Raw genomic sequence first — 24,599 nt, 5'->3', positions numbered from 1 at the left:
CTGTCCAGATAAAAGACTCCAGACAACTGGAGAAAGGAGACAACACATACCAGGGTATTCAATGTCACTGCTTTCAGGAGTTTACCTTGCACCAGTTTAGCAATATATGGGTCTGGGTTTCCCTCTGCTGGCATGTAAGTGTAAAGGCTTTGTGTGATTTAGCAGGGCTTTTCCACAAGATGACGCTACACTGTGCTAACAGAAGGATTTCCCTTACAGTGCTTACCTTTAAACAATCATTCACATGTTGAAGTATCGAAATTATGTAATGTTGCCCAAAAGTAACTTCATTCAGCAATTAAGAGTTTGCAGTAATCCTGTTGTCCTATTTTTGACTGGCAAGAGTCACACATTATATTAATATTAGTCCAGGGTCAATAGCAAGTCTCTGTTGACCTAGTAAAAGCTATAACCTGTGTTTAATAGTAATTCTGAGACCCTCATCTACAGTAGCTATGGAGGACAAAACATTAAACACGCCCTTCAATATAATACTGTCAGCACAACACATTACTAAATAGTTTTAGAGTGGAAAGAACACAGTGAACACTGATAAAATGTATAAGGATTATTGCAGTGCTATTAATGCTATTATAAGTAATATTGATTGTATAGGTGTTGCCTAAAAATAAGTACTCTGTTTAAGTCTGTATTTTTTTTAACCTTTTTTATATTTTATTTTATTTCATTATTCGTTATTAAAGACAAAATGAAATAGCATGTATAAGATCAAATTAAATTAATTAATTTGATTAATTTAATGTATCTATTATGTACAATTTAACAGTAAATTTTATTATTATTACTTTGGCTTACTTACTGGAACCTAATTTTCAGTAAATCGAGGTTAATGTTCAGGCCGATCACCAACTGGCAGGTCATCAAAGACAGCTTTGGCAAATAGCCTGCTATTTCTGTGGGAATCCAGATATTGTCACATGACAGTGGGAAAACGTCGCTATTATGTAACAACATGTCGGCTTTGTGAGCCGGCACTACATCGTACGATTCAGCCAGTGTCAAGCGTGCCGTGCAAGACACAGTGGTCAACGTTGGCACTTTACAAAAATAAAATCCGCAGCTACAGAGAAGTGATGCATGTGCTTTTATGAATAGTGCTCTCTTCCTTCGCGGTTTATCCGCTTACTTCGGCCGACTTGACGCTGCGGGCGTCGTGCGTCGCTGCGTCGCCGGTAAAGGAGGCGTTGGCGCATCGCTTCACTGCTGCTGCCGCTGCTGCTGCTTCACTGCTGCTGCTGCTGACACAGAAACACAGCTGTCCTGTACTTGAAAAGGAGGCAGATAACTGACACAGCCACGCTTAACATCTCATTTGGAGGAAATCGCGCTGTGGCGATAGTTGCACTAATAGAGCACCAGCTTCAAAATGATCAAAAATGGACATCACCACCACCAAGTGAACACACCAGCGGGGAAAGACGCAGGGACGACCCCCGGCGCTGCAGCTTGCAGTCCCGAGAAGAGGAGGCGAAGAATCCGGGTGTGGTGCGATGGGTGGTGAGTAACTTACCGGATGATTGATTGTGTGATGAAGATGCTGCAACACTTATCGTTTGCATCGAGCCCGTTTGAATGAATGTGTCAGCCAGAGTCACCTGTCACCGGGACAGGCCTGCTGCAGGTAACCGGGCTCTCACAGGACTGCTACTCAATTCTCCAGAGATATGAATAAAACTTTTAATTTAATATTTTGTTGTGTATATTTAGAGCTGGAACATAAGCACTGCAATTCAAGACGTACATGTCAATTACATTGCATTACTTTTATTTCATATTGCTGAGGCAGCCTCAGTTTTCCTTGAACAGACACATTATTACATAATAGCATCATGACAGATTTACATTGATCTTTGTTTGGTGTACTTCACTATAATTCACCGTCATGTTAAGGGAGCCTCATATCTATGACCAACCCTAAGTGTACTAAGGTAAACCTAATGACACAATATTGTAAGTGCTTTGGACTGAAGTGTCTGTCTTCCAGATGAATGTATTGTAATGTAATGTAAGTACCAACTGCATAGAGGCACCAAAATAGTTGTCCAGTATCAGCAGAGATGCTTTCAGCCTCTTTGACGCCATGTAGTATCTTCCCAAAATTACCTGTTTAAATCAGGTATACCATTATGTTAAACAAGACATAATCTTACATTTATATTAAGTGCTGCACAGATTCAGCCAAAAAATATTGGATGCTGCAACCAAAGTTAGAGTAATTCATTCATCCTCTAAACTTTGTAGTTTTATTTAATTATTTCCATCTATCTTGCTTGAAGTGTTATTTATATACTGGTACGAAACTATAACTTTGTCAAAGGAAGCTTTAAAGCAAAAGGAAAAAGAAAAGATATTTTCTAAACGTAAGACTTCTTTGAGGCACAACCAAGAAGGTCACACTACCACAAAGAAGTAAATGATAACAATGATGTTTAAATGCAAAGTGATATCCATTAGGCAGAATAAAATAGTCTTAAATACTGGTGCTTGTGTGCCATCATATTAATTTTGTTTTCCAGGCCAAAGTTATATCAGAATCCTACAGCGTTTAGGTTGCTAAAATAAGATGAATATCATCAAACAGTATTAAATCATTCTACCCTCATTCTACACATGGAAAATATATAAAACACATATTTTAATTCCATTTCTATAAAGTGATATAATTACAAATACAATAAGCAACCTACACTGTCTCTTCTCTGTCTGTTGACAAAACCCTCTCCACTTTTGCCATGATATATGTGTAAATGACAGTTTCCATCCATCTTTGGTGTTCACCCTTGTGTTTCCTCCTGCAATAATGACAATAAGAAACATTGAAATGATATCATAACCTGTAATAGCTCTGTCAAATCTTACATGTCACACTTATACCTCCAGGAAATCCAGCCACCACAAAGACTTTCAGTAGGCATACAAAGAAGAACACTTTGATACATCACAGACAGAAATGCACAGGTGTGAATAATAAAATTAATGATGGCTGAATTCCATTTATGTTCTTTGATGTCAGGGTCCTGGTATTGTGGATGCTGGCTCACTGTTAGCTAGACATTTAGATAGGACAGAGTCATTGTCAATGTTATTAGTATCACCTGTGCTTTTCCTACTATGACAAGTCAAAAAGCCTATTAAAATTATTTACAACACCATAGTATGATAATGAAAACACATACAGTATTTTAGGATATTGATATTACACATTATGCACCGTAGACCTCTCTGGTTTGGCCATAGATTGGGATTCATGCCATGATGCCACAATGGTACCTCTATAAACAGGGTGTCTCCTTTCAGTGTGATGTAATGGAATAAAAAACAATTATTATAAAGTTGAGCAAGCTTATGTAGTGTCAGATGTGGTTTTTAATGCAATACAGGTGATGGATTCATATCCACACATAGCTGTAGGAAGGGCAAAACTAACCACAGAAAATTAGCACATGTGTTCACATCAAATGGCAAAACAACCACTTGATGCTTGGGCTCAGAAATGGCTTATGACTTATTATAAATCTATTGCACTATGTCAAAAATGCATCAGCATCCAACCAAACACTTTCTTTTTAAACTATTATGTCCCACAGAAGTAATATTCTCCTGGTTTATGTTTTGAGCCATGATGGCCAACATTTAATTCTTGGCCACTCCTCATGTGACAGGTGAGCCTAATGATGCTGAACACATGGATACAGGTTTCATGGACAGGTCTAGGTGGAGTTAAAGGTTTGAGATTAATATGAGTTATGAAAAGGTTCTGCAGTGTCATCTCAGATACACACGGTGCTCAGTCAATGCCGTAATATTGCAGTCAAATACTTCACCTCCTTCAGGAGAGTTCACAATAAAGTTGGACACCCGTAGAGGATTTGATACATACTACTTCTTTGCTGCCGCCTGATTACAGTAATAGATCAAGAAGACCAACAAACTGGCCATTAAAAATACACGAGCTAACAATTGAAACAACATAAAGAGTTTTAAAGGATACTTTCATCCAAATTACAACAAAATTACAATATTTTCGCAGTTAGACATATTTTAGTGTTTTTTTTTTATTTTTTATTTGAGAGGTTCTGACATCTCCAACACCACTTTTACCGTCATCCCAATACAAAAGATGCAAACGGAATTTTGTTTTTGTGGCGCTCATGACATTTCAAAAACTCAACAGCAGCCTGTCTTTCCAGAAACAATGTCCCAGTAATTCAGAATAATCCATTGAGCTCACTGTCAACAATTTTTATTGGGAAGTATTTTCCGCTGAAGGTAGAAAATACTGAAAACTTGGGTGAACTGACCCTTTAAGATGCCACTTTTGGAAGAAGCACCAAGTCTCGGTGTGCAGAGTCTGGCTTTATGGTGCAGCGGCAAAATAAATGCTTTGATTTTCTGTGTATGAAGGCCAGGATTATGGTGGCTTTCTCTAGTAGAATTCCTGCCATTTAGGTGTGGCTGCCTATCCGTGGTTTAATGGAATGTTGCAGAATATTTGGGATGCCGGAATATTAACCGGTGGGGTGAGCATGCAAAGAGAGCCAATGTCAACAGAGCTCATGCCATTAACCCCTATAACCCCTACAGCCCACACCTGCTGTGGCCGCTGTAGCACGAAGCAGCCGAGCCCGTCACTGAGCACATTGTTCCCCTGAAACTCTACTGGACATCACCGCGCTCTTACTGACATCCAGCGTTGTCAGCAGCGTGATAGGAAAATTCCAAGAAAAGAGCACAGTCACTTCATCTGTTGAGACATCTGTGACCCTGCCCCTTCTTCCCTGCACAAAGGGGCTTTCTGTTCTTATTTGTCATCCTGAAAAGAAGTGATAGGGGTTAAAGATCAGTTGTCAGAGAAGCATCATCAAGGAGGAGTGTAAAGTCCACTTCCACGGTGTATCTGCTTATGTTGTGTGTACATACACAAGACTATAAAGTTGCAGTGAAGTGTATTCCAGGCTTATCTGAGACTAATTGGTATCCTGAGAATTAACCATGAAGTATTAAGTAAAAATACTATTTTTGTTGTTTTCAAGGTATTTTAATTCAAATAACTCCTGTTATCACTGTGTATACAGATGTCTGTCTGGTGTTGCTCTTGAGAAGCTTAGGTGCCGTTTGGGTGTCCGCTAGCAGGCTACGCTAATTAATATTTCATCATCCCACAGTGATACTGTCATGATCCATCCCTGCTAAAAAATAAAACAGGAATACAATCACATGTTGAGCACCTAGCTAGTGTTCTTGTCCATCTAAGGGCAAATACCCCAAAGCAGCCTCCTGTTCTTATGTAACTGTCTGGGTCTCAGAGTTTTCTTCTCCATTCATTCACCTACAAATGCACCCCCCCCCTCCTTCTTTGCATGCTTCTGGCCCTGCACTGTCGCCTCAGAGCCTGCACACGTGGATCCCATTTCAACAGTGCAAGACACAGAAAAACTATTGGTTTCTGATTAGGCTAGTTTCCTCACCAACAACAACAACCTTTTTTTTGTGCTACATACTTGTGCATTTTGTTGAAGTGACAGAATCACAGGTAATTCCTGTAATCTAATAGTAGTTTATTTAAAATAAGTTATTTCAGTACACTCAAGTGCAGTCCAGGCTGTTTTCAGTCAGACTGTGTATAGTGACACCGCAGCAAGGCACAGATGCTGTCTCTCATTAACGTAGCCTGTAGCTGAAAACAACATGGGATTCTGTTACTGTTGTGGTGTGTTCATGGGTCAGACAGTGCTCATCTGTTTTCTTATTGATTTTTCAGGGTGCTTCATAGTGTTGTTCCACACCTTACCTCTGAGAGCGCTGACATGCGATATAGCGTACTGAAGAGGACAGAGATGTAAATTTTCATTCTAGCGTTACATCATTATGTTGTGCTTATTGTAATTTTCCAAGAGGTACACGAGTATGGGGATTGCGGTCATACACTTTCCGTCTCCATCAGAAAAAAACTCCTAAATCAGTTTGAGAAATGGAGAATATGGTGGAAGATAAACAATTGAAAAGTGTGGGGGGGTCAATGAGCCAGCTGTGGACCAGAGCAGCCCACTGGAAACTTACATTGTCCCAGATGACAACATACCTGGGCTGCTCTGGGCCATCTGGTCTGGTGGAATGAGAATGTTGTGCGGCGTGTCCAGGAATGTGATGAGACGGGCTGTGTTGTAGGGGCCAAGGGTGGCACAGTGATGGATGACGCTGTGGTGGTTAATGGCTGTGCACGTAGTGATGTTCCCTCCTCGCTGGCAAGGGACTTCGACAGTGGCACGCTGGCCGATGACATTCCTTCCCCTTCCTCGTCTTTTCGCAAGGTTGAAACCAACCTCACCCGTGAAGATCAATTCAAGCTCTACTGCAGCTGCATCTAGATCAAGAACTCTCTGAAACAGGCAACATGTCAATATCAGAAAGACCTAGAGCAGTCAATATTGTGAAGTGCAAAACATTGGGATTACAATACTGTAATATGTCATTGCACATAGTCATAGCGCAATTCTTCGACTCTTTCTGTGTTCCTTTCAAAAGGCAGCCTGTAGATCTGTTTCGTCCTCATCTGGTTTCGGTGCAGTTTTTTGGAAAATGTAATTGTTTTCTGTGATTTTACTCTGTATTTGCTTTAGATTAGATTTCTTACCTATTCTCATTTCAGAAAGTCCGGACAATTGAGGCTACTGTCAACCTGCTCAAGTTTGGTTGTACTCTCTGCCCAGCCTCACTCATTGTTAGACCATGGTTGACCACATGGTCAACCAAAGTGGCCTGAATCTTATCAGAGATTATGGCTCTCCTTCGTCTTGCTCTTCCTCGTCCTCCTCCTCGTCCTCTTACCCTCTCTCCTCAGTCTTGCTATGTTTGCATCCATTGCTCAAAAACAGAAGAACTCACTTGTGGCCCTTTTATTGTTAAAGCTCTCATTGCTAATTGAACAATGATGCAACATGCCAGGCCCATGCGAGGAGTCAGAGTGGATAGTAGGAAATTTAAGTTTAGCATTTCGAATGGCAGTGTGTTCCATGTGAGCACAAGGAATTTTTTTCATGAAGATTGTGCCAAATGTAGAGAATTGCAGTGTTTTGAAAAAAAAGTGTGGTTTTGAACTGCAATCTGAATGTAAAGCAGGAAATGTGCTTGTATTTTAGCAAAATTGGTTCAGGGGTTGGTACATGAATTACAGATTGTGGTCATTGTGTCTCAAGTACCAGCGTTCATGTATAAACAACTGAGAAAAAACTATAATTAATGACAAAAGACTGCTGATGATTCTATTAGCTTGATTCACTTTGTGAATGTGTGCAGTTACTCTGTGATCAGATCCTCATAAACTCAAACTCACTATGTCTTTACCTGCTACTAAAGCCTGCCAATCTGAGCCTATTCAGCCCCTTTTTTTACATAAATATCACGTTCAAAGTGGAGCAGAAAGAAAAATGATCAGGTTAATGTCAGCTGAAGTAATAGTGATGGAAAGCTAATGTCCATCTGTTCTCTATTACTATCCTAGATTACCATGTTAGAATCTCAGGCTCCAATCCGTGATAATCTAATTATCTACAGATGGTATGATAGCCTGGGAAGAGGGAGGATGGAGAGAAAAGACACTGTGCAGTTGACTCTTTTATGTTGAGTCTTTGATCAGATATTTAGCAGATCATATTATGCATGTGGATTACATTGTGGGGTGGATGGATAATAACAAGACCACTGTGGATATTAAAGGCTAAAGTTTTGCACATTTCAGTCCATTAACTAAAAATATATTGATCTACTTCCTAGTTAGTTATTGCTTTCCACTTATTTCACTGAGTGTTTTAATCATTTTGGGGATGAAGATACTGCAAGTTGCAAAAAACTGTCTGCCTTGTTGGTGCGTTCAAGAACACTCAGACATCCGAGTGTTATGGAGTGGCTGCCATTTTTAACTTTTTAAAAAGCATGGTGTATTGGACAAAAGTTGTGTTTAAATTTTGATACAATAAATGGATAAATTGGAAACTGCTAAACAGAAACCTTTTTTTAATTCAAGAAATGACCAATTGACATGTTCTTTTTTTACAGTGTTGTGTTCTTGGAAGCAATCCCTTCAGGCAGCTACTGCACTTTACTGATAATGCAACTTTTGTGAATATTCATAATTCTTTCTTCATTTTTTCTTCTTCTTCTCTTAGCTATGACATGGTCCATTATGGTCATTCTAACCAGCTGCGGCAGGCCAAGGCCATGGGAGATTACCTCATCGTTGGAGTACATACAGACAGTAAGACCAAAAACTAGTGACTGTCATGGCACAAACACTGTCCCTTCCAAATGCATCTTCACATGAAAAAAAGTTGTCTGTTATAGCCACTCTTTCCCTGTTAACTTAAAAACTAATGCTCATCTGCAGCTGACTTCTTTCATCCCCACTTCTGACATTCTTCCCTTCTTTCCCCTCCCTGATCCAGCCTGTACCTGGTAGGTGTGGGGAGGCATCTGTTTATTTTCTTCAGCCCCATCATTACCACGCACCAGCTGTGTCCTATACACTTAGGAGGTGTTGCTGTGACAGTAGTGCAGCAACTCAGCGATTGTACCTCACCCTCCTTTGACACACTGGGGCATTCTGACATAGTGATAACGCAGAATGACTTCACAGTCAGGGCCAACATAGATATCAGCAAGCTTTCCCTCTGCTGAGGTGATAATAAAATATCTCAATGACGAAAGCGATAAAGCTGCTAATCAGAATGCAATAAAGCTGCTAATCAGAATGCAATAAAGCTGCTAATCAGAATGTAATGCAAATGGAGAACTCTGTCTCTCTCTCTTCTGTTAATCTCAGTCTGCAGTATTGTTCGAGCATATTTATTTGTTTTCAAGGTGAAATCGCAAAGCACAAGGGTCCGCCAGTCTTCACTCAGGAAGAAAGGTACAAGATGGTACGTGCCATAAAGTGGGTGGATGAAGTCGTAGAAGGAGCGCCTTACGTCACCACCCTCGAGACCCTCGACAAGTACAACTGTGACTTCTGTGTGCACGGAGGTATCCATCACTACAGCATATAAGATCTGTTACAAGTGGTTATGGCAAAGCTGAACTGATTATAAATTGTATGCTATCGTTTCAGATGACATAACACTTACGGTGGACGGGAAGGACACATATGAAGAGGTGAAGAAGTCAGGACGCTACAGGTGAGCTTTCTGCAGAAGATGATGATAACAGTTAGGGCAGAGAATGTGTCTTTCTTAGGTTGTTACATTGTGTAGCATGTTTTTTACAGGGAGTGTAAGAGAACCCAGGGAGTTTCAACCACAGACCTGGTTGGCAGAATGTTGCTGATGACCAAAGCACACCACAGCAACATTGTGAGTACAGCTGTATTCTCTTTATATGCTTTCATTGCAAAGTACAACCCTAATTTGCTCCCGTCTTCTCTTTAGGATAGTTCAGACTACCAGCAGCACACAGACAACTTTGGAAAGGTAGGTACCAAACATATTTCCAGCTTATTTGATCATCATAATATAGTTAACATTAAATCCTTAGAGAACTAAACTCTTCAGTGGCATCAGTTTAAAACCAGCTGTTTCCTCTGCCTTCACTTTTTTGTCATTCAAGTATCCAAAGTTGCCTTGTGGGCCAGATGTCAACCATTATTAAACAAAGGCCTTTACTGTGTTCCCACTTTATAATCAAGTTACAGGCCTTGCCAGTAAACGCTGAATGCCACTTCTGTTCCGGTATTCGAAAAGTAATTCACAGTCAACATGCTTTGCCTAAATAGTGTGAAAGCAGTAGATGGTCTCTTCACATTTGACTGCCTTAGACTGGAAGAATAACGCTGTGAATTTGGCGAGAGTTGAATAAATGTGCTGGAGATTTGTGGGCCAGCTTTGAGTTCGCCTGCTAAGGATGACGTTACTCCTCAAACCACTTGGTGGTGCTCATGCAGCACAAGTGTTAATCCTGGGCTTATCTGATAAGCATACTGCAGTGATTATATTATCTATACTGATGTACATTTTGCTTATTGTTTCAATGTCACTTGTACTCACTGTGCCTGTTTCTGGATTATGGGGGTCACATGGTCAGAAGGGCCACAGTCCCTGGACGGGGGTGTCTCAGTTCCTGCAGACTTCACAAAAGATCATCCAGTTTGCTTCAGGCCAGGAGCCTCAACCTGGAGACACCATCATCTATGTGGCAGGAGCCTTTGACCTCTTCCGTATCTTTTAACATCCACACTAGAAAATAATTTGGATTTTTTAAAACATATTTTTGCTTTTTAATCCAAATGCATGTGCAATTTAATAAAGTGAGAACAGGGCATTTAACAAGTGATAGTCTCTGTTAGAATGGTGTGAATAATTAATGATTTTGTGAATTGCTGCTGTGAAATCACCCTTGACTAGTCTCCTGTCAGACATTGGCCATGTGGACTTCCTGGAAGCAGTGCATAAGCTCGCGGAAAAGCCATACATTATAGTGGGGTTGCACTTTGATCAGGTGAGTTTCATTCTGCTCTTTGTCTTTCATCTCTGTGAGACAGTTATTGTCTTCCAAAGTCAAGCCCTGACATTTTCTCTACGTTTCTACTTTCATATTTTTCAGGAGGTGAATCGTTATAAAGGGAAAAACTACCCCATCATGAATGTCCATGAGAGAACGCTCAGTGTCCTGGCTTGTCGAGTGTGTTCTTCTTCTGACTCTCCATCAATACAAAGCATTGCATGTATTTCTTCTATATCTATATCTATACTGTTTTGTTTTTTTTTACAGTATGTTTCGGAAGTGGTGATCGGTGCACCCTTTGCTGTCACAAAAGATTTGCTGGATCATTTCAAGGTATATATGAACAATACAATCACCTCTCACCTCTAGGTAATAAAAAATGAATAAATCAACTTACACATGGCTTTTTTTTTATCCAGGTGGATCTTGTATGTCATGGAAAGACAGAAATATACCCTGACAAGGATGGATCTGACCCTTACGCTGTGAGACTCTAAACATTGTCACGTGCAACTACTTTGAGAAAACACTTTTATGAAATAATCTTCACTGGTGATCAATAAAATGTTTTCTTCTTATTCAGGAGCCGAGGAGGAAAGGAATCCTGCGTACTGTTGACAGTGGGAATAGCCTCACTACAGATGCCATTGTGCAGAGGATAATCAAAAACAGGTAAAAAACAAAACAAAACAAAACAAAAACTTGTCAGCTCTAAGAATAATCAAAAAAATATATAAATTATATCCACTGGGCTTCACAGTATTTTTAAGGTAAAAAATGGGACATGTTGACTCACTGCTGGAATGAGTAATGTATTAGTAAAGTCTTAGTAATATCTTTCCTTCATTTGATCCAGGCTGCTATTTGAAGCAAGGAACCAGAAGAAAGAGGCCAAAGAGATTGCTGTGATCCAGGCCATGAAGCGACAAGAGGAGGAAAAGACTAAAGAAAGAGCCCAAGCTGTGTTGTAGGAAGGCCCCAAAATAAGCACCATCAATTAAGTGTCAACATTACACTGACAAGCTCAATTCATCTAATCTCATGTACAGTAAAATCTGCCCTTTTATAAGTGTTACGACACCCTCCGCACATGATCTTGGCTAATTACAGCAGTCCCTACAGCAGCCTGTTTTTAACCAGGATGGCATAATCTGCTGTGGGATCATCAGGTATGCAGTATGTGTGTGGGGGAATCATCCTGTGTATTAATATGTCCTGCATATGCAACTACTTGTTTATGTCAAATCACACATCTAACTATTTGTCCCGTCTATAGCAGACAGAACAATAGAGGAAGGCTGAAACATAGAAGATATCACACTGTCTGTCTGTTTTATGTTCTCGAATATTTTTTTAATTCTTCAAGTACATCTATTTTTTTGCCTTTAGAACATAATGTTGATGTATTTTATCATGAGATTTGGGCCCATAAAGGGTAAGTGTAGGGACCTGAAATGTTGGCTGAGGCATTGAACTATAACAAGGAAGTGACTTGATTAGTCATGTCCATGGAGCTGTTGCTGTTTTCTGCCTAACATACAATCTGTCTATGTTATACTGTGTATGTACTGTATGTATGTATGTATGTATTACGAAGTGATTGCAGGTTCTCTGGAGGAAACCACTAGAGAAATGGAGGAGAACATTTCCCTCCTGCTTCTCTGCGTCCAACTTGGGTTGTTTGGAAGTGAGAAGGTGTTGAAAATTTGATGGACTGCCATGAGACCTCATACCAGAACCTGCTCCAGACTGCACTGACTGCTCTAAACTGTTCTGTTTTACTGGTAGAGCAGGTTTTTAAATCCAAAATGCACACTGTCAAGACCTGCACACCTGGCCTTTTGAGTGCATCAACCAGCACTCCTTAGATTTATCCTAAAGTAGAAAACAGTACAGAGTTTTAACAGACTGCTTTTAACATTTTGTTTTCATAGAATAACTAGAGATCTATGACATACGCTCAGTGTTGTTGACTTGATCACAAACTAGACCTCTTACTGTCACTTTTGAGCACTGAACAATTTAACCTCTGTCTCAATATCAAATGGGATTAAATAATAATATATTTTTTGTAGATGTATATTTTACTCACCTCCTCTCCATTAACTACTGTATAGATGGTTTCATATTGTTTAAAAAGCATATTAATATGTCTGTATGTCGAGTTGGAATGTATTCAGTGTAGGCTATAATCTATGTATGTTATTGACAACTCCCAGTTGACAAATACTGTAGAAATGAATTGGACTACAGTATATTATTGCTGACAATAATAACAATTTAATCTGAAAAAAACTGTTTCTCATCTTCTTTTCACTAAAACAGAAAATGTCAGAATTGTCATGTCATAATTTATTTCTTCAGTAATTGGCAGGCTGTGCATTATTCACATGATGAAAGGGTAAAGTCATGTTTTGGACACAGAAAATGACCTTTGATCAGGAAAGATGATCTTAATTTTGCAACATATGAATGAGTCACGCATAGAGTTCGTTAAATGTCAGGCCATTAAGATTGGATTATTTTAGGAGTGAAAGGTGCCCAGCAAAGTTCTGTAAGCTTTTCTGCTGTGGAAAGGCTTTGTGACCTTATGTCATTTATGATGGCAAAGTAAATCCTGTTTAATGTTAAATGAATTACAGTTAATTTGTAAGTATCAGAGAGACTGATGCTGATGTTGGCAACTATAGTTGATTCAACAAATCATTAGTAATTCATGGAGAGATACACCCATCTGAGGCCACATGCTGACACTATAAAGGTATAGTAAAAAAAAAAAAAAATTGCAACTCATGCACTGTTAAGATAAGCTAGTTCCCCCAATCAATTTTCCACCATAAAGGCTACGGTTTTGCAATTATGTAATTTTATTTTAATGAATAATAATATTCATTATTATTAATGAGTTTAAGTTTTTCTATATCTTGATAGACGTATTAAGTGAACATGAAAGCCTATTTTGAAGTGAAAGCCTTTTTGAGTCCATCAAAAAACCAGCTTCAAAGTAGCTCTGAGTTTTAAAGACAAGTAAGGCCGTGCGCACGTGCCCCTAATTAGCCTAAGTAGCTCTTCCCTGTCTTGCTAAAATTCTTCCTCGGACTTGTTTGCGGTTTGGACTGTGAGTCAAACGATACAGCGGCGTGCAGAGCAAAAGCAAAGTGATGTTTTGTTGTCTAAATGTACTGCCAGCCCCACTGCAGGTATACGTTCATTCAGCTGTTGAATTTTTAATCTCCTCAAAAAAAAACAAAAAACAAAAAGATGAAATCTTGGCAGGGTTGTGTGAGAGGTTCATGCTCATTTGGATTTTTTTGCCGCAGTTTTGAAAAAAAAAAAAAAAAAAAAAAGCAACCTTTTGTCGTCATATGGTCTTATTTGATTAAAAGAATAATTATTTAAGTCATAGTAAAAAGAAAAAAAAAATCAAATTCAACTGTATGGTTTCTCGGATCTGATGATTTGCTGCTTTTTCATATTTGAAACTGGTGTTGGGACTGTTGTAATTTTAAAACGTGATGGACATTTTTCCTAAGTATTTACATTTATCAATTGGCTTATCTTCATGGGAGATAAATACAGACCATATTGTCTACAGTAGCCTGCTTCAGATAGATAGAATATAAAAATGGCTATCAGACAACTAGATTACATTATTTTTGAGTACCAAAAATATTTTCTTAATGCTTAAGGGAATGTGTTCATTTTTTAATGTTCATCTGCAAATGTTTTCCTTGTCATTTTTTTGTATTTTAAATAACTCAAATAATACATGAAATAGTATACTTTCCCATAGGTTATAGAAAATTATTATCCTTAAGTTATTATTGCAGTTAATGTTTTATAGGCCCAAAGTTTCATTCAGGTTGCATGTGAAAACCGTGCATTCTGCCTTAGGTCTGCATGGGAATGTGCCTCCACCAGGATATCACAGAGGAGGGTAAAAAGGCTAAACTGCAGAGCTCTAAAATAGAACAAGACCTTTGTGAACATGCCAGGACTGAGATGAATGTGGTGAAAATCCTCATGCTTGGTAAGTTAAAGGCATTGGTTTATCATGTACCATTGACATATCGTTTATTTTAAGAATTTCTCCGGATTGTGTGTCAGGAGTTGCAGAGAGTGGAAAGAGCACCCTGATCAAACAGATAAAGATAATCCACAGTCACGGCTTCTCCAAACAAGAGCTCATCAGTTTCAAGGTGCAATACTGGACAGTTGTGATGCAAATTGAGTGTTATAATTTATTTTTCACCCTAAAATATTTTAGTCATCTGAGCCAAAAGCAATTCGGCTTGCAAATGTTGACTTTTCTTCACAGCCCGCAGTACTAGACAACGTCCTGACCTCTATGAAGTTTGTTCTTCGAGGAATGGGGATGCTGAGGATAAACCTTGCTAACAAGAAGAACAAGGTGAGGAGAGCTTGTACAGATTTCTATGGAAACATAGTTTTAGATAAAGTGTTTCATCAAATCAGCTGCTCAGTTTTGTCTTTGTTGTCCACATTTTTTTTATTGCAGCCCCTCTTTATCACACTAGATGTCAGTCTTTATCTGGTATACTCTGCAAATCAGCAAGCATTTACAATCTCTCAGTAGAGATTATTGGTAGAAACTAGTGATCATCATCAGTTGTAATGTTGAAAGGGGAGACATGTTGATCCATTACTACTTCCAGGCAGCACAATCTTTAATGCATAGTTTTAATATGAGGAGAGGTGAATTTTATCTTAAGTATAGGCCTAAATCACACATTTGTCTCCCTATCATTTACTTACAGGTTCTTGTAAATAATATGAGTGACCTCATGCTAACAATATATTGTCCTGCTTAGATGCATGCCCGCTCCATCCTGTCCTGCAGCCAGTGTCTGGGGGACGACCAGGAGCTGCTTCCTTTTGTGGCTCACGCTTTCTGTGCACTTTGGGCGGACCAAGGAGTGCGAGCAGCTGTAGCCAGAGGTTACGAGTTTGAGCTGAATGACTCTGCACTCTAGTGAGTAAAATGACCTTAAGTGATCTATGTTGCACAACACCACCCAATTATGTCTGATGATGGAAATGTCAAGGGAAATTGCTCACTAAGGAGTATGTCGTCACATCTTGTCAATACAGAGCGACAGTAAAACAAGTGCTGAGAATAACTCCTCTTCAGGAAATTATTCCTGTGACATTTGTGGAACAGGAGGCTTAATTGGGACCAAATTAAAAAGCACTGTTTGCAGACATCCAGGAAAATTGGAATGAGTGGATGGAGCAGATGAAACAGACATGATTAAAGAGTTTGTTTTCTTTGAGTAAGAAGTCAAACAGCATCACACATGTGAAGCTGTAGCTATGGTGGAGCGTTATGCTTTTAATTTAGCTGTATTTTATCCAATAAATATCACTTCAAATTAGCCAGTGTTTGTCAACCCCCTCCTGTCCTTGTGTGGGACATTTCATGCAGTATTTATGTGGGCAGTACTGTTTTTTCCCCGATTGCTATCCTTCGGCCATGCGATTTTGCCCTTTCAATCCTTCATCAAAAGAGTCTGCCTGTACAGTGTCATGAGATCCTAATTCATTACTCTGTATAGATCATTTGTTGAGTGTGAGTTGCATCATCAGCTGAAGTGTGTATTATTAACTGAAGTGTGGAATACATTTTACTAAATGGCAATATTGTTTTGCACTCCTAGTTTAATGCCAACTTCAATTTGGAGTCTGAAAAAATTACATAGCTTGAAACAGCCACTGGGGACGTCTCTTGTCCCATTTTGTTGTCTTTGTTGTGAATATTTTATTCATCTCTGTACACAGCTTGCAAAATGAAGCCCAATGTTAGATCGTGTTGAGACATCAAAACATTCTATCCAAAATGAATTTCAATTAAGATTCCCACATTCAATAAAGCAAGACTTATTTACATTTATTTTGCACTCAAATTGGAAAAAAAACTATACAGGGAAAAAACCATTGTAGTAGATGACGTTTGCATCACTCAGTAATGTTTATATAGCAGCACACAATCAAAATGATGGAGAGGTTTTGCTCGCAATTGTTCTGAAATAGAAAGCTGTGCAACATTTTCAGGCACGGTCCATTGGCTTTTTTTTATGACTGGCAGTCTGGGAAATGTAGAAAATAAGGGAGTAGAAATTGTAAAGTTTGCCTAGAAAGTAGAGGAAATGAGGAAAATGTGACTTTTCAACAAACTGAGGAACAGATTGAGAGAAAAATCACAAAATAACACTTGCTGTAGACATTGCATTCACAGTTAAGGTAGCAACTATGTGCTCTGTTTGTCACTTAGTTGCCTTACCTTGGTTTAAAAATGTTAACTGTCAGACCTCTCTTAAAGCTGGCATCTACTGCTAATTGGATTGATTGTATGACTCACTTGCATAGCTCACATTAAGATGCCTTCGGTACCTAGTCACTGCCTGAATTGCTTGAACATCAATTACAAACAACACAAAATTGAACACAACATTACATTCTCTGACCAGTGTTGGGGTTTTCATATCCTCTGTAAAATGAAGGTGAATGAGGAATCTTTTCAGTACTTTTGATCTCTGAATTTACTGTACTCAAAATACACAGATTGCGTAGAAGCCCTTATCTCAAAAGCAACATGGAGGACGTCTGCCAAGTTCAAATGTACTCCAGCTGGCCCGACTGAGAAAGATGAAGATGTGACAGCTTAATTATCGGAACTCAATAAGGTTGGGAGCTGGAGGATGACATGAAACTCAACAAGCTCTCTTTCGATGTTCTCATTCTGCTGGACCCCGCATTGATTTATCCTTCCAGAAATATTGGATTAGACTGTGTCGTGACACACTTGACTTGCCCAAGACCTGAAGGCATCCCAGTGTGTAAAATGACCTCTCAGACATTACATTTGGCATGAAATGAACTGTTAATATTGCTGAAAAGAAATTTACAGTTTCAGGAAGTAACTATTGATGCAACCTGTTTCTTCTTTTTAGATCCCCCCAAATCAACAGTTGCTTTAATAACTTTACTTCACTGCTGAAGGTAGAACTTAGAAAGGCTTTGTAATGTGATCAACCCATCTTTACATTACATTATTTATGGAATATCTGAACTGACAAACATTTTACTTACACATTTACTCACAACATGATACCATTGTTTAAAAGATTGTGTACTTGCACAACAACATGGCTCACATGTCACGGACCTGCAGCCAGGTCTGCTACATGAAAAAAAATGTTCACTCTGCTTGTGTCATCTGGTGTAGCTCTAGTAGTAATTTTCATAATAAGGTTCTGAGTGTGCCAGGTCATGTAGTGTGCTGTTGACAGTCCACTTTCTCCACTCAACAACTACTGTAGAACTACAACAACTTGATAGTTCTACATTTTCTCTGTGCAGCTTATATTGCAAGTTGTCACAAAAATGTGGTTCATTGTGATGGGATTCATATCAGTGAGGGTAGATTAAATATTAGACACACAACATAGTATAATACAATAGCAGGACAAACTGCAGCCTCCATTTATGAAGAAGATTTATTGCTTTGTTGTCGGATTTGAATGCATTCTTAATTATAAACTGGCATCTGAGTGTGTATGTTCGTTAATGGCCTGAATGAAACAAGAACTATCATTGCCATTAAAAAGATCATATTATTGAAAGCATGCCATAACGTGTAGTTTAGTAAACACCACTGTCTTGGCCTGAAGTTGATGAGAACTTGAATTGATTTCTGTAACCCAAATAAAATCTGACAAAAGCAGCAAGACTTGTGTCTGTCCACAAGCTGACATTCTTATCAGTTAGTGATGTTTCTTGGTCTCCTTCTCTCTCCAGTTTCTTTGAGAATATGAGTCGAATCATCGCTCCCAGCTACGTCCCCACTGAGGCAGATGTTCTGAGAGTGAGAGTGAGGACCTGCGGAATCATTGAGACACAGTTTCAAGTTAATGACATGATCTTTCGGTAAGACACTTAAAACGTGTTCAAATTCACTACTGGCTTAAACATAATATAATGCTGCACACAGATAACTCTAACCTGCACAGCGATGCCAACATTATGGAAAAATGAGCATCATATTTTACATTTATTGTTAGAGGGGCAATTACCTCACTGAAGATGCTTGCTTAATATTAAAATAATATTTCACCATCTTTTACTCTCAAGTGACAATTGAAGTCTTTGCATCTTATACCTTTACATAAACAAGCGTTAGTCATATTCCCTTGAAACACCAATTCTAATGAAGAAACATTGATTATGAACTATATATTAAAGCTGAAAGCATAATTGAGTGTGACCAGGGGGATATAGATATCACTGCTTACACACACACTACAACATGAACAAATATACAAAGATACCAAAACCACATGCATGCAGTTAAACACAAGTATGCAGTTACACACAACACTCAGGATCTTTTACCATGTATGAACATGTAGATTTTATGCACTCACAATAAATAGTTGTTGGTTGTCTTAGCACCCTTGTGCTTGAGATGTGTTGCCAGCAGAAAGATATTTTGTATGTTTTTTTTTGAGTGGAACTGAAGAACAGTGTTTTGATGATGAGTTATAAATTGCTGCTATCACATGTTCTACTAGTATATGCACAACCATGCCATGAACCTGGTGGTGATGTTTGGATGAGTTGGTGATTAGCTTGGCATGAGAATACAATGGCTGTAGAGTGTAATGTCTGAGCTTTATTTGTATGATTGTTGATTTGCATTTTTTTGCTAAGATTTTTTGTAAATAGAGTACTTTATTGATCCCAAAGCAAAATTACAGTTTTACAGTAGCTACTGAACATAAATCACACAATACATAAACACTGAGGTGGGTAAAAGAAACAAATCCAATTAAAGGCAAAAGCATAATAACAATAACTAAATGGACTAACTCAAATATAAAAATAAATCAAATACATAAAAATATATAGAGATTGACGACTCAGCTTGTAGCACACAATATGTAACTTAACAAGAAAGTACATCTGATTAAATGTTTGCTGTGATTGATTATCTACCTTAAAGACATTTCAGATCTCTGTAAGTTGATTTTCATGAAGGAAACTGATGGTTACAGGGATTGTATGGACTTAATCAATAATAAATAGACAAGTTATTTTAAAAAATGGGCGACAATAATATCAGTATGTTATTATTATCAGTATAGTTGCAATCACTGGGTCAAACAAGCAAATCAAGATGTATGGTCCTTGAAAGATTCATTTGTCACCACTTTTCCTGTTCATGGACTTGTTGAATACACTTTAACATGTTGGCATCTGTAAGCAGCACAGTGAGGCTTAGTGAGGCTCTGGAGACTTGGCCTCATCTCTAACTCTTGAAGGGTTCCTGACAAAAGCTGAACTCACTGCCTGGGTGCTATGACTCAGACATGAAATATTGATGGCTTCACTCTGCCTGGTTATTCCAGGAATAATAACACAAATGCGAAGGAAGCATAGTAATGATCTGAAACCCCAACCCCCCCTTTTCCACTTTGAACTTTTGTTTTTCAGAGTACGCAACTATTCACAATGCTCCCTGTGCCCTGTCACTATGCTATGACAGCATTCAGTCTGCAGGTCGTCACAAGGAACAGGATCAATACAGACCACAACTTTATAAATATTGCATATACTGTAGCTTCTTAAAGGCTAGAATTGCAACCACATGCTGAAGCTTGCAAAATGTTAGGTTTGACAGCTTTGGAGCAATTTTATGAATGTTTTTGTTTGCATCTCTGCAGCTCTGATGTGTTTGCCTCAGTGTGATCATGACATGAATTATCGTCTTCCACTATCAAATTTCAATGCCTAATGTAACGTTCAAAGCTCATGAAGGCAACACAAAGGAAACTGTGCAGAAATATTTGATTCATCGTAATCAGCCAAGGTATAAAGATGTAGCATGTTGCTTTTGGTTACTGCACTGGTGCCAAGTCCTCTTTACTTTTCATCCAGAAAGTTTGTGTTGAAAACTACAATGAGTCTCAAGCGGTTCAAGGTATTCAAGCAAGATTTCCATGCACATGCCACAGACAACAATAAATCAGCTAAACTTCTGTAACATTGAAGACCATGTAAATAATAACTCTGCATCCTGTTGCGATGTTTGATGCATTAGTTAACATTCTCTGTCTGCTTATGTGTAAAGTTTCTATGATTATTGTTAAGATAATCTGGCCTTGAGCATATAAAATCCCTCTGGGGGTTCATAAGTGTTAATCTTTTGTTCTGCGCCACAGAAACTACTGCTGTCAAATGCCACTGTTATGGCTTATTGTCCCCCAGCTTGTTACAGCTGACTCTTGACCCAGAGGATAAATGCTTCATTACCTCTGACATGAGTACTGCAATCATGCACCTGGGGACTGTCTGGCCCAAATGGGAACTCATTACCTGTGTCACAGAGACCCTTGGCTTAGTGAAGCCCAAGTGTCCAATCATAATTTGAAATAGGTTGCCCCAATATTTGTCACGTTTTATAACAGGTTTGAATGTGCCAATGTAATGCTATTCCCTAATATCAGTGATATTGCCATATTTCTTGTGAGTAAGACGGCAACAGACAGTATCAATAAAGCTATTAGTGAGGGAATATATTTTAAATTGTCAACTCACAAAGAATATTTGTACTTAAATCAATTATATTACATTATTCCTTTCTACTTTTTTACAACTTAATAATTGTGACAAATCTCTGGAGTTTAGTATACTTGAGCCCAGCAGAGAAAGAACACCATGTCATTATACTTTAGATTGATTAGTGATTTAAGCTAATTGCTTGCACAAATAGTCTTCTTCTCTTCTTGTACTTATGGTCTGTGATCATTGGTTGAGTAAAGCACAAATGGGTTTTTGTTCTGCGTGTTGACAGGTTGTACGATGTCGGGGGCCAGCGGAGTGAGAGGAGGAAGTGGCTCAGTTGTTTCGACTGTATCCAGGCAGTGTTATTTGTCGTGGCCCTCAGCAGCTATGATATGTCACTAATAGAAGACCCTTCAGTGGTATGTTATGATAAAGATTGATTGTAGCCACATGCAATAAATCAAATGTGATGCCATGTTTTCCTGACTTAGCAGAATAGACATTGTGTTTCACTGAATTAGTATGGAATAAAATTAGGGTCATAAGTATTGTAGCTGTGTATCACCATATCTGAAAACATTTTGTATGAATACATTCAAATGTCTGAATGTGTAAAACATTTTGATCAAATGAATGCCAATGTTTGAATGTGTAAAAAACTATCTGAACAAATTAATTCTTGAATTGACATTTTGTGAACAAATGAAAAATATTTGCACAAATAATTTCCAATGTGTGAGTACATAGAGAAGATTTGCACAAAGGTTTGCAGCTACAATATTTGGTGCAAACTTAATGTATATCCTCAGCTTCTCTCATATTTTGCTTCATTAGAATCGGCTGCAGGAAAGTCTTGAACTTTTTACATCGATCTGCACCAACACAGTCTTCAAGAGCACCTCACTGGTAAGTATGGTATGGTACGCAAAGGTGCTTAACATTGTAGAACACACAAAGTATCAGTTTATAGTATTGTTTTTAAGGCATCTGTCTGCCATGTTTGTTTGAAACTCATTGTAATGTGTGTGTGTGTGTGTGTTTGGGGGGGACTAAAGTGCCTTTTTGGTAAGCATTCATGCTAGGCAGATAGGGCACAGTCTTGCTATGATTGTGTCTGACATACATAATTAGCATACAAATTGCATCTAATTGAGATGTAGAATATGGGATTTCTGTTTAGTGTGTTGGCTGGAAGCACTGTTCACCACCTACTGTGATGAATTTGTTTGATTTCTTTCACAATCAAATTTATGGGATTATTTATATGAGCATGAATGACTCACTTGTTTGGTCACTAGCATTCACATCTCTATTTGATTAACTCAAAGCATTTAGGAGCAGGTTTATTTTACAGCCACGAATATCTACAAAAATGGAAAAGTCAGCAGCACTAGGTGACAGACTGCACCAAAATATATTAGCATATATATATATATATATATATATTTTTTTTTTTTTACAGGGTGTCCCTTTCTGTAAAACCTCTGCTAAAGGTATCATTAAGCCATTAGCAGACTTTAGAATAATGTTTTAAATATGCTAATACTGACCTGTCAGTGCTTTGGTGCCGGTAATGACTATGTTTATAGCATATAGACTGAACCACGGTGATATATATGCAGTGAATCAAGTGTTTTGGCTCTAGAGATGTGCAGTTCTAGTTGATGGCTCCTTGCAGAGCAGCATACTCGCTGTATGTTGTATGTGCCCTGTGAGAAGAGAGATGTAAAATATCTTAATTTTCAGAGGATGTTAGGATGCTGTAAGTGTTAGCTCTGGACCAGGATGACTGCCATTATAGTTTTTATACAGATGTAGTAAGAAAATGTTTTTCAAACACAATATTTCAGGGTAAAATTGTGTTTGGCCTCTGGTAGATGAAGCACTTACTGTAAATACAGAGTTTTGTGTGTTTCCTAAAGTGTTGAGGACTTGATGCATTTGATCAACTGGAGGGTTATTTGAATATTGTCCCTGCTATATTTATTATTTTTTCTATTTCTCATGCTATCCCTCTCCTACAGATCCTGTTCATGAACAAAACTGACCTTTTCCGGGAAAAGATCCTTCACTCTGGAAGACACTTGAGATTTTATCTTTCTAGTTATGAAGGTATGCTGGAGAGACATTTTGTACATTAAATTTTACTTGTGTAAGTATGTTTGTATGATGTCAGGTTCATCTGAGTAAAGCATACTTTTGCATTATTTCTTGTTTTTTTTTCTTGTGAATGACTGACTTCCAAATAGGAAATAAAGCAAGGATCATACATATCAAGCTATTTAATCTATAATGGAAAAATGCATCAAATATCAATCTGACAGTCTTGAAACTCTCCCTTGACTCTCTCTACAGTACATAGCAACTGCCACAATGTTACTTCCTGACCCCAAAACTGAGAACTCTGACATAAAATATATACTGCTGATGTGGGATACTCCAACTCTTACTACTGAAGAGTTGACACTTAACTTCGAACTTGGATTTCTTCAAATCCACAAGGAATTGTTTAAATATGTATGTTTTTTGTTGTTTTGCTGGATGGGTCTCTGCATCCTTCCAGTCCACTGGGTAATCAAAATTCCTCCTGGGCAGAGATTTCCACAATATTCACATACAGTCCTCCGTTTATGTGTATATCATTGACTCTGGCTGAATCATTGTCATACATATTTCAGGCACAACTGAGAAGCAATCTCTCAATGTCAGTGTATAATGTTCTCATGTGTGTAATTGGGGTTTGGGAAGGAAATCCTGTTTACAGATTATCTCCAGAAGCAAGTGCGTCATTTTATTCATATTTAATGAATGAGGCCGACTCAATATAGTTTGGACTGCTGTTGAACTGGCACCATACAGATGTCTCTGAATGTATCTTTTTCTGTCTACCTTCAACGATATCCAGGTCCAGATGGTGATGTGGATGCTGCGGCCCACTTCATCACTGCCATGTTTTCAGCATGTAACAGCAGACCAGACCATCCCATGTTCCACCACTTCACTACTGCCACAGACACCACCAACATACAGGTGGTCTTCCAAATGGTCATTGATCAGATTATCAAGGAGAACCTAGCAGCTGTCCAGCTGCTATAAAAGTTCTCTGATAATTCTTAGTGTGTTTTAGGTAATTCAGCACTAAAATTTTTAACTTCATTACAGTTGTTTCCCTCATTTTAAATTAACTTATTTAAGTGGCTAATATGGTAAAGATAATATTATTGGTGCTACACTCATCCCATTTTATTTTAAAACATTTTAAATAAAATATTTATGGATTTGCATGCCTGGTCTTTTTAATGTGGTTTATTGATTACTGTAGGTTTTCTTCCCCTTAAAATAACAGTTACCTATGCAGGATATGTTTGTCTCCCTCATTTGCACACCATGCAATTATAACCTTGGATCACTGTAACTTGGGGAAATGCAACAATTTTTAGTCAGTGTGTCTCTTGATAAAGTCATGTTTTGGCACATTTTAATGCCTCTAAATCACCAATAAC

General features: G+C 38.3%; 2 protein-coding genes across 3 annotated transcripts; both read left to right on the top strand.

Annotated features, from left to right (window-relative positions):
• The first annotated feature begins 1,207 nt into the window (after positions 1–1,207).
• On the top strand, positions 1,208–12,774 carry LOC121884276 (ethanolamine-phosphate cytidylyltransferase-like). 2 transcript variants are annotated; one of them, XM_042392995.1, is made up of 13 exons: positions 1,208–1,518; positions 8,187–8,275; positions 8,878–9,039; positions 9,125–9,191; positions 9,281–9,365; positions 9,441–9,482; positions 10,093–10,225; positions 10,424–10,506; positions 10,612–10,689; positions 10,780–10,845; positions 10,932–10,997; positions 11,096–11,184; positions 11,369–12,774. In XM_042392995.1, the coding sequence occupies exons 1-13, from the start codon at positions 1,388–1,390 to the stop codon at positions 11,481–11,483; spliced, it is 1,206 nt and encodes a 401-aa protein (XP_042248929.1). In that variant the 5' UTR covers positions 1,208–1,387; the 3' UTR covers positions 11,484–12,774. The 2 variants fall into 2 exon arrangements, with proteins under 2 accessions (XP_042248929.1, XP_042248928.1); XM_042392994.1 differs by having other exon boundaries at positions 10,078–10,225.
• Positions 12,775–13,568: 794 nt separating this feature from the next.
• Positions 13,569–24,380, top strand: LOC121884993 (guanine nucleotide-binding protein G(o) subunit alpha-like). The gene is made up of 10 exons (XM_042394145.1): positions 13,569–13,712; positions 14,407–14,542; positions 14,620–14,711; positions 14,831–14,923; positions 15,345–15,505; positions 18,331–18,459; positions 21,386–21,515; positions 21,931–22,002; positions 23,121–23,208; positions 24,002–24,380. Exons 1-10 carry the CDS (start codon positions 13,674–13,676, stop codon positions 24,190–24,192), a joined length of 1,131 nt encoding a protein of 376 aa, XP_042250079.1. The 5' UTR covers positions 13,569–13,673; the 3' UTR covers positions 24,193–24,380.
• The last annotated feature ends 219 nt before the right edge of the window (positions 24,381–24,599 follow it).

The sequence above is a fragment of the Thunnus maccoyii genome, chromosome 18, assembly GCF_910596095.1.
Source record: "Thunnus maccoyii chromosome 18, fThuMac1.1, whole genome shotgun sequence".
In the NCBI taxonomy this organism is placed as follows: Eukaryota; Metazoa; Chordata; class Actinopteri; order Scombriformes; family Scombridae; genus Thunnus; species Thunnus maccoyii.
Note: the sequence above shows the minus strand (reverse complement) of the source record. Positions and strands in the feature narration are given on the sequence as shown.

Excerpts from the sequence above, each read along its gene's own strand:
- LOC121884993 (XM_042394145.1), top strand. The coding sequence starts at position 13,674 with ATGTTTTGTTGTCTAAATGTACTGCCAGCCCCACTGCAG. Across the intron at positions 14,543-14,619 it reads GGTGAAAATCCTCATGCTTG|GAGTTGCAGAGAGTGGAAAG; the intron begins GTAAGTTAAAGG and ends ATTGTGTGTCAG. Across the intron at positions 23,209-24,001 it reads TTATCTTTCTAGTTATGAAG|GTCCAGATGGTGATGTGGAT; the intron begins GTATGCTGGAGA and ends AACGATATCCAG.
- LOC121884276 (XM_042392994.1), top strand. The coding sequence starts at position 1,388 with ATGATCAAAAATGGACATCACCACCACCAAGTGAACACACCAGCGGGG. Across the intron at positions 9,366-9,440 it reads AAGCACACCACAGCAACATT|GATAGTTCAGACTACCAGCA; the intron begins GTGAGTACAGCT and ends TCTTCTCTTTAG. Across the intron at positions 10,507-10,611 it reads TGGGGTTGCACTTTGATCAG|GAGGTGAATCGTTATAAAGG; the intron begins GTGAGTTTCATT and ends CATATTTTTCAG.